Raw genomic sequence first — 9,343 nt, 5'->3', positions numbered from 1 at the left:
ATGCTCTTATCACTGGGCGATGTGGCATCTAACCCCAGGGGTGTGGATCCTCTATGCCTTATATGTACATGCTCATCTCCATATAGTACGATGCATTTTGGGAGCTCACTGGCTTCAGATTCCATCGGAACTCTGAAGTTAAGCGAGATTGTAGCGAGAGCAATCCCAGAATAGGTGACCCACTGGGAAGTTCTCGTGTGAGTTCCCATAAACAAAACTGTGAGGGCGTGATCAGAGCCTAAAGCGAATAATATCGTGCTACGGTGGAGTTGAGCCCGGGATGTGGTGGACCCCGGGTCGGGATGTGACAATTTGGTATCAGAGCCACTTCTTGGTTGGAAGTGTGCTGACGAGGACGTTGGGCCCCTAAGGTGGTGGATTGTTAGATCCCACATCGCCCAGGGATGTGGATCTTCTATGCCTTATATGTACATGCTCATCTCCATATTAGCACGAGACATTTTGGGAGCTCATTGACTTCAGATTTCATCGGAACTTCGAAATTAAGCAGATCGTAGTGAGAGCAATCTCAGGATGGATAACCCACTGGGAAGTTCTTGTTTGAGTTTTCAGAAACAAAACCATGAGGATGTGGCCAAGGTCCAAAGTGGACTATATCGTGCTACAGTGATGTGACAACTAACATAGGAGTTTGTTTTATTAATTAAAGTTTTGATATTTTGAATGTTCACATTTTTATCTATCGACATTGATTAAAAGGCCCAAAGGCAAAACCCTCTACTCATTCTTTCACCAAAACCCTCTCTGTCCCCCCCCGGACGGTCACGCTAGTGAGAATGGAAGGTAAATCGTACCAGAGACTCCCGCGCGTCAAAATCCGCGAAATGCGTGACGACTACTTGAAGTTCGAGCTCCGCGACACCGACGCCAGCGTCGCCAACGCGCTCCGGCGCGTGATGATCGCCGAGGTCCCCACTGTCGCCATCGATCTTGTCGAGATCGAGATCAACTCCTCCGTCCTCAACGACGAGTTCATCGCCCACCGACTCGGTCTCATCCCCCTCACCTCCGACCGGGCCATGAGCATGCGCTTCTCACGTGACTGCGACGCCTGCGACGGTGACGGACAGTGCGAGTTCTGCTCCGTCGAGTTTCACCTCCGCGCCAAGTGCCACTCCGACCAAACCCTAGATGTCACCAGCAAGGACCTCCTCAGCTCCGACCACACCGTGGTCCCCGTTGATTTCTCTGATTCCTCCGGCTTCGAATCCTCCGAACAGAAGTATGCACATGCCCCCTCTCTCACAATTTTAGGGTTTCGCAAAATCAATACTTGTACTCGTTTGAAGTAAATTGAAAATTTTTGTGTTGAATTTTGAGTCTACCTGCAATTGGATTGCTTTGCTTTTGTGGTTTTAGGGGAATTATAATTGTGAAGTTGCGAAGGGGGCAAGAGCTGAGGCTGAGGGCCATTGCCAGAAAGGGGATTGGCAAAGATCATGCTAAGTGGTCGCCCGCGGCCACTGTCACTTTCATGTATGAACCCGACATTCGAATCAATGAGGAGCTGATGGATACTTTGACTCTTGAGGAGAAGAAGGCTTGGGTTGAGAGTAGTCCCACCAAGGTCTTTGACATTGATCCTAAAACCGACAAGGTTGGTTGGTTTCCTAACATCCGTGCTTCTTTTTTATGGTTATGATAGTTCCATTGCATGTTTGTGATTGTGTCAGTGGTAATTTTGCTTAAGGATATCCTTTAAAGATTATTGCTTTAGAGCATTTGAGATGCTTGTTATCTTATTCGTTTTATTGGTAGGTTTGATTTTATAAGCATCATTTAGCTGCTTCTTTGTTCGTCCCAGCTATACTATTTATAAGTACACATTTAATGAAGTATTACTTAAGTAATCAAAGAACTTCGTTGCTTCTTAAAGGAGATGGAAGATGTAAGCAGAGTTTCATTTTTGTAAGTGCACTATCTGGAGGACTGTTTGTTACTTGTTTATGATAATATGGGAGGCATTTCTTCATGTCAGAGTTTATATTCCTTTGCAATTCTTTGATTTCCCTTCAAGTGTCCTAGGTGTAAGCTTATGTCTCTCAATGTAAAAGTCATTGGTCACCTATAATATGTATGGCTGTTTTACCTTGTCAAACTAAACTTGTATGTCCTGCTGAGTTTGAAGAAAATCATGTTCATTGAAATGATGGTGAACCTCTATTAGGTGTAATCAAAGGGTGCTTAAGATGTTATGTTTTTGTTTTCCCCTGAAGAAACATAGATAAAGGGGCATGATGGAACATAAATCAACTGTATTTAGGGGGCTTTAACATATTTAAGTAATTAGCTTGAGGGTGAAGAGTTTCCATAAGATTGAATTGCTGTATTCGTGCTAACAATTCTGTAATAGAGCTACTATGTTGTTTTCCTCAGTGGTATGTCGGCCCTGCAGTTCTTTTCTTTCTTGGGAGTAGTCTGGTTAACCTTTACACAATTTGGATTTGATATTTAACTAAGTAATTACTGGCTATCAAACTTTTATTTACATTTCATTATCTTTTATTGCATACCATCTTGTTGCTGTTTAACTCTTGAAACAGGGAGATTGCTCAAAGAATGAGCCAATCTCCAGTCCTTTTTTTACTTAAAGTAGATTGGAGATATTCCGGGTCAGTTGCTACATCATGGCATGAGTAGTAGGTTGTCAGTTGCTACACTTGCAGGACGTCTAGAATATTTTGTTTTCAGGAATATGTAATTTCTAGGAGGGAACATACAGACACAGATCATGAGGTAGCAAAGATGTTGAAGACACTGGTGGTTATGGGGTTTAAGCATCGTCCTAGTTTTGAAGCTCTAGTTCATGTTGCTAGGTTTTGTGGGTTTATACAATGTGTAGTTGGAATCAGAGAGCCGAAATGATGCCCAAAATAACAGGACTAGGGACTGCAATGTGATAAAGTTTCTTTATGTGGAATATATCATCTTGAATGGAGCCATATTGAAATCATTTCCTTAAACAAAATTTTAGCATGAAACCAATATCACATAATGGGGCACTCGATCTCTACAATAATTTATTGCTATAGCAAAGAATGATTTAGTTTAATTTTCCATGCATTCTATAGTAGAGGTTGAATTAACTGGCCGATGCTCCCGCCTGATTATTTGGTGTGCATTTGAGACATTTATGTATATCTAGAAAGCTGAGTACAAATATAATGGAAGGATGATGTTTAGTAGGTTCAGACCCCAGCTGCATTGGTTAGTTCATTTGAGTTGTATTATGATTTATGACCGTAAAGGGCACAAAAGCAAATAGTAGTCAATAAAAGTTCGCATAGTATTATCAGTGCTTAAATTACATATTATAATTATCAGCTAACTTGTGACCTTTGTAAAATTCTTCTCTTTTTGAACTTTTCATTTTGAAAGGTCGTGGTGGTTGATCCTGAAGCATACACCTATGATGATGAAGTGATCAAGAAAGCAGAAGCTATGGGGAAGTCTGGGCTTGTGGATATCACTGCAAGAGAAGATAGCTTTATATTCACAGTGGAATCTACCGGTGCGATTAAAGCTGCTCAGTTGCTCCTTAATGCTATAGAAGTCCTGAAACAGAAGCTGGATGCAGTGCGCCTTTCTGAGGATACTGTAGAAGCAGATGACCAGTTTGGTGAATTAGGTGCACATATGCGAGGAGGATGATCCAAATGGGGAAGAGCTATGAAATTGATCCTCCGTAGATTTCAACGAGATAAATGGCTTCAGTTTACTTTGTGGGACATGTTTATGTGCTGGGCTTACTGCCAATACAACCCCCCTCTGATGTGGATGCTAATTTATTATCTGCTATGCTTTACTCACATTTTGAAGCACAACGTGAAGCGGACTCCAGTAGAGCTTGCAATATATGTTATAGCTTCTGTTGCAGTTGTCAAGGTTGAACCAAGTATTGCTTTTGCAAAATCCTCTTTGAGAACTTCAAGCTTGACTTGGTTGTGTTAAATTGGATGCATGCGTTTAAGGAAAGCCTACATAACCATTTTGAAAAGTTTTGTTAAAAGGTATTCGAAGCACATAGAAAGTTTTAATAAAATGTAAATATTTTTTGAAAAAGTACTTCTTAAAAGAAGCGCACAGTAGGTGCTTATACAAAAAAGCACTTGTAAGTGTTTTTTATCTTCCCTCAACAACAAATTTTTGTTTCTTTTTTTTTTATTGCTAACAATATTGTCAAAAGCTCTTTTTTTTAGTTAATAAAAAAAAAAATAAAAACCTTCTGAACGGGCTCTGCATAAGCAATCTTAGGCCTCTCTACTCACTGTCAACAGGTTTTAAGTTGGATCTTTACATTCTCGGAGTTAAGACTATTACAAGCTACGTAATACTAATGTTTAGCACAGGTACATATGGAACTTTCCGGAGGTTCTTTCAAAAAAAAAAAATAAAAAATAAAAAATAAAAATCCATGCTTATGAACAGGTTTTAATTCCATAGTCGAAACTGGATTATGATATCAGTTGGAATAGAGATCTGATAAATTTGGTGGGAATGGTCGATATGGATGAGCGTGCAGAAGAAACCGGTGAGGGAAGAGAGAGAGTGAGAGAGAGAGAGAGAGAAAGTGAAATGATCAGAGGAGAGAAGGAGAAGGGGAAAAGACAACAAATCTTTTTTTTCCCATGTGGTTGCCACGTTAGCGGCATAGAAGAAAAACTTAATGGAGATAACAATATATAGTAAAGTGAGATAACGTTGGTGCGTTTGAGAGGACAAGTTGAATCAAAATAAATTTCAGGAGCACGCTAATAAGAATAATGTTAGGAATATTAAATTTTTAAACCAAACTGTTAATCCAAATGATGTGTTACTAATAGAAAATAAACATATTAATCAACATTGAAGTAATAATCCAATCATCAACATCCACATCATTGGGTTTACAAATTTGATTTAGAAATTTGGTTACCTCAACATTACCATACTAATAATTAAGCCTATATATGTAAATGTGAAGTAATGTGAATGACACATGTAGGCCATCCATTTGGGGTCCATAGGAAATAAGATTTGCACAATTTCATAAAGGTCCCACTTGGAAGATTTTGGTGTTAATGTGATGTTTCTTCAACTTCAACTATTTATTGAATCAAAGAACATGAAACTCATTAAATAGTAACAAAGCAAATGGCCATGTACAGCTTCGAAGCTCCCTCAGTTCAATTAATGTCTTTCTGAGCTAGCTAGCTCTGCTCATAAATTAAATCCATTTTCAATGAATTTACTAAGTAGAACCAAACAACATAATCATGTTCAGTATTGCATGGAAGCAAAGATGTACATTTGGATCATGTCTTCACATTTTCATGAATATTATGGTACAAGAATCAACATGATTTGGTTTTGCTTCCACCACTCTCCTACTTGTTTTTCTCTCTTGATTCACTGTTGAATTGGTTGTGTGTTTTGGCAATATTTGATGAGATTTTGGTGGTGTGGCCACTTTGAATAATGCAAGGGAAGCCAAGGACATTGGATGCCGATATTTGCAGCGTCAATATTAACTGTTTAACAGAAGAGAGAGAGATGTGAAGGAGGGAAGGACATTGGCACAATAATTTGGTCAAGCATTGGATATGTTGTTGGAAAATATTAGTATTTATGTTTATTTTACTATTTGGATTTTCGTTGTTAGTTTAGGAATTGGGTTTAGCCCATTCGAGTTAGGGTTTTTTAGGTTTAGTTCTCCATAAATATTGCTTATAATTTAGTTTGAGAAACAAGTTATTCACAATGTAGCCTCTTAGGATTTTGTAGCCGTTTCGGCATTCTCTATTGTTTAATAATATTCTTATTTTGTAGTCTTGTTCATCGCGCACTCTGATATTCAACTTGGTATCAGAGCAGGCTTGATCATTCGGGATTTAATTTGCTCATGATGGGTGTCAATTTGTTTGAATTAGTTTTGTTTGTCTATTTGCTGGTTATCAGTTTGATATCAATTTGTTCGTAGATTGTCGTCTTCCGCTGTGTTTTTTCCAGTTTAGATATTTGATGTGGTAAAAACTAGCACACAAATTAAACCCTATGATTTAGACGATTGTAGTACGAGCAAGTAGGGATCGTTCTAGGCGGGGGGATTAGGAGGGATGCTAATCAACACAAATTAAACTTAAAAACTGAAAACTAAACTAGACTAACACAAAATAAGAACTGAGGGGGTTTTTGGACGAATTTTAAGAAACAAAAGTAAATAGCAGCAATTAAATTGAGTTGTAAAAGGAATATGGGTGAAAAACTAGCTAAACGATTCTTCTCCACACATGAAATATATGCTTACAAATCGATTTCCAATTATTCTTTCTATAAACCATGAATGACAATGCCCAAAATTAATTGTGAACATCACTAATTAACTCTCAGATTTTCCTAAATTCATTGAATTGGACTCAGCGACGCAACCAAATTATCCTTCTCAAGTTCCCTAACTATGAAAAGCATGATAGAGACACATATCAAAGGTCATTAAGTTATGTGAAAATCATAAGCATTGACAAGGCATTCGTAACTATGAACTGCATGATACTCCTGCCAGGAATTTACTTAACACAATCATGACTAGTGACTTTTACTACTAGTAAATATAAGTTTATAACAATTAGGTGAAATTCCTTTATATTTTAGCATCAAATCCCTACATGCAAACTAAGTGTGCACCCTTAATCAACACACAATAATAAGTTCTCTATAAAATAGATAAGTAAATCGCATTCATGTTTTATGAAACAATAACCGGATGTAATCAATTCATATAAAACATATGATCATGGCTTTGAATTCACCTCTAACTAAAACGAAATTAGTTCCACATGTTCGTCATAACTAAACAAAAACAATCTAAATTAAACATTGAAATCAAATAAGGATAGAAAGAACTCTGAGACACTCCAGCAATGGCAAATTCGGCTTCTCCTCTAGATGGCAGAATCGGCGCCTTTTCTCCTTGCAAGCACGGCTAAAAATCTCCTTCTCTCCTCTAAAAACCTGCGGCACTCTCACCAATTTTCTCTCTAAAACTCTCTCTGAAAACTACGACAATAACTTGAATTTATAGGGCTAGGGCACGACCTACTTTGTGGTGGAAAAAGATTGAGTTGTTTGCAGTGTTTTAGGACTCCTTAAATTAGATTAGAAGTGGTTGAATGTGATAAGGAATCCCCCTTGCAGCTGGAGATAAGGTAAGGTAGGATTAGGATATGATAAGATAAGATAAGATAAGGTTGAGATAAAACAGGACTGGATAAGATAAGGTAAGTTTGGATAAGGATATCATAGGATTAGATAAGGTTTGTTAAGGATAAGGTTTCCCTTTAATTTCTGATTCCTTGTTTCCCAAGCCTCACTCTTAATTCCTCCAGATTGTAGCACATTTCTAGCATTATTTAAACACCAAAAACGTCCATCCAAAGTGCTCCCCACGCATGCTATCCAATCCAAGTCCAAAACTACTCCAAATTGCTCCATTTAGCCATTTATTGTCATCTTTGCCAATTGGACCTATAAACACACGAAAATAGCTTAAATCACTATAATAAATAGAAACTAACTCACTAAATGCAAAGAAACAAGCTAACAAAGTCACATAAATATGCTCCTATCACTTAGTCCATCCGAGTTAGGGTTTCTTAGGTTTAGTTCTCTATATTGCTTGTAATTTAGTTTGAGAAACAAGTTATTCACAATGTAGCCTCTTAGGGTTTTATAGTCATTTCGACATTCTCTTTTATTTAATAATATTCTTATTTTGTAGCCTTGTTCATCGCTCAATCTGATATTCAACTTGGTATCAGAGTAGGCTTGATCCTTCAGGATTTAATCTGCTCATGATGGGTGTCAATTTGTTTGAATTAGTTTTGTTTGTCTATTCGTTGGTTATCAGTTTGATATCAATTTGTTCGTAGATTGTCGTCTTCCGCTTTGTTTTTTCCAGTATAGATTCGTAGCTCATATTATTCGTCGTTTGTTCTTGTCCCATACTTCTACATCTAATTCGCATCCCGCATCGTTCTGCACCAAATTGACCACCCTTACAATTTTTTATGAAGCCCAGACTTGAGAATCGCTTGGATCGACTTCATCTTTGCCTTGCACAACCACCATCTGAATCCCTACACAAATATGACCGTTTGTAGCTGCATCGTAAATAAGTTTGTATCGTGGAAGAAGGAAAAGAAAAAAAAAATTTGGTTGTTTGTTTGAGGCCCATACGGGCAAAGGAAAAAAAATGGTTGTTTTGAGGTTTTGGGGCCCATGTATTGTTGCTATTGGGCATGGTAGCTTGAACTTGGCTTGGAAATTGGCATTGGTATTGGTATTGACATTGGTATTAGCATTGGCATTGGTATTGGCATTGGAATTGGCATTGGCACTGGAATTTGGAGTCTTGCATCCACATTTACTTTGGCAAACTCAAGTCGTACCGCCATGAGTTTGACCGGGGGGGGGGGGGTGTTGGAAAATTAGTATTTATGTTTATTTTAGTATTTGGATTTCCTTGTTAGTTTAGGAATTAGGCTTAGCCCATTGAGTTAGGGTTTCTTAGGTTTAGTTCTCTATAAATATTGCTTGTAATTTAGTTTGAGAAACAAGTTATTCACATTGTAGCCTCTTAGGGTTTTGTAGCCGTTTCGGCATTCATTTGTTTAATAATATTCTTGTATATGCAGGTTAGTTGCTGCATGCTGCTGACAGTGGTTTTTGGGGCCTCCATTTCTGAATTGATCTTGGGACCATTTGGTAACGCTGAATCGATCAGCTTCCTCATCTCCTTTGGCATATAGCTGCTGCAAGTTGATAGTGGTTTTTGGGTTCTCCATTTCTGAACTGATCTGAGTTTAGTATAATAAGCCTTGTATTTAGTTGTGTATCCACTTTGGTTATTTTCACCAAGTGTAGGGTTCATATTGTAATTTTGTCTAAGTGACATGTGGAAGGATCCTTGAACTTGGCTAGATATGTGGCTGAGATTCTTTCCTGATGTAATGGTGAGAATCCAGATGCATAATTAACCGTTATGCAGTGCAATGTGTGTGACGAATGAGAATAAAAAAAAAAAGGAACATTCTCTACGATTTTGCAGAGAAAGAGAGAGAGAGAAGCACTCATATTCATCTCCATATTTTGTGATTTCCTTTCTTCTCTTGAAATAACATACTCTAAATTAGATCTAGCACTTTCTTACACGACCCGTTAACACGACACGTAAACGATGATAGGAGCATATTTATGCAACTTAGTTAGCTTGTTTCTTGGCATTTTCTTAGTTTAATTCTAGTTATTTTAGTACTTTAAGCTATTTTTGTGTGTTTGTAGGTTC

General features: G+C 37.9%; 1 protein-coding gene across 1 annotated transcript; it reads left to right on the top strand.

The window, feature by feature from the left end:
* The first annotated feature begins 691 nt into the window (after positions 1–691).
* On the top strand, positions 692–3,996 carry LOC103431306 (DNA-directed RNA polymerases II, IV and V subunit 3-like). Its single transcript, XM_008369450.4, has 3 exons — positions 692–1,243; positions 1,381–1,618; positions 3,400–3,996. Exons 1-3 carry the CDS (start codon positions 798–800, stop codon positions 3,670–3,672), a joined length of 957 nt encoding a protein of 318 aa, XP_008367672.2. The 5' UTR covers positions 692–797; the 3' UTR covers positions 3,673–3,996.
* Positions 3,997–9,343: the final 5,347 nt, after the last annotated feature.

The sequence above is a fragment of the Malus domestica genome, chromosome 10, assembly GCF_042453785.1.
Source record: "Malus domestica chromosome 10, GDT2T_hap1".
Classification (NCBI taxonomy): domain Eukaryota; kingdom Viridiplantae; phylum Streptophyta; class Magnoliopsida; order Rosales; family Rosaceae; genus Malus; species Malus domestica.
The sequence above is the reverse complement of the archived record's forward strand: the minus strand, read 5'-3'. Positions and strand labels throughout refer to the sequence as shown.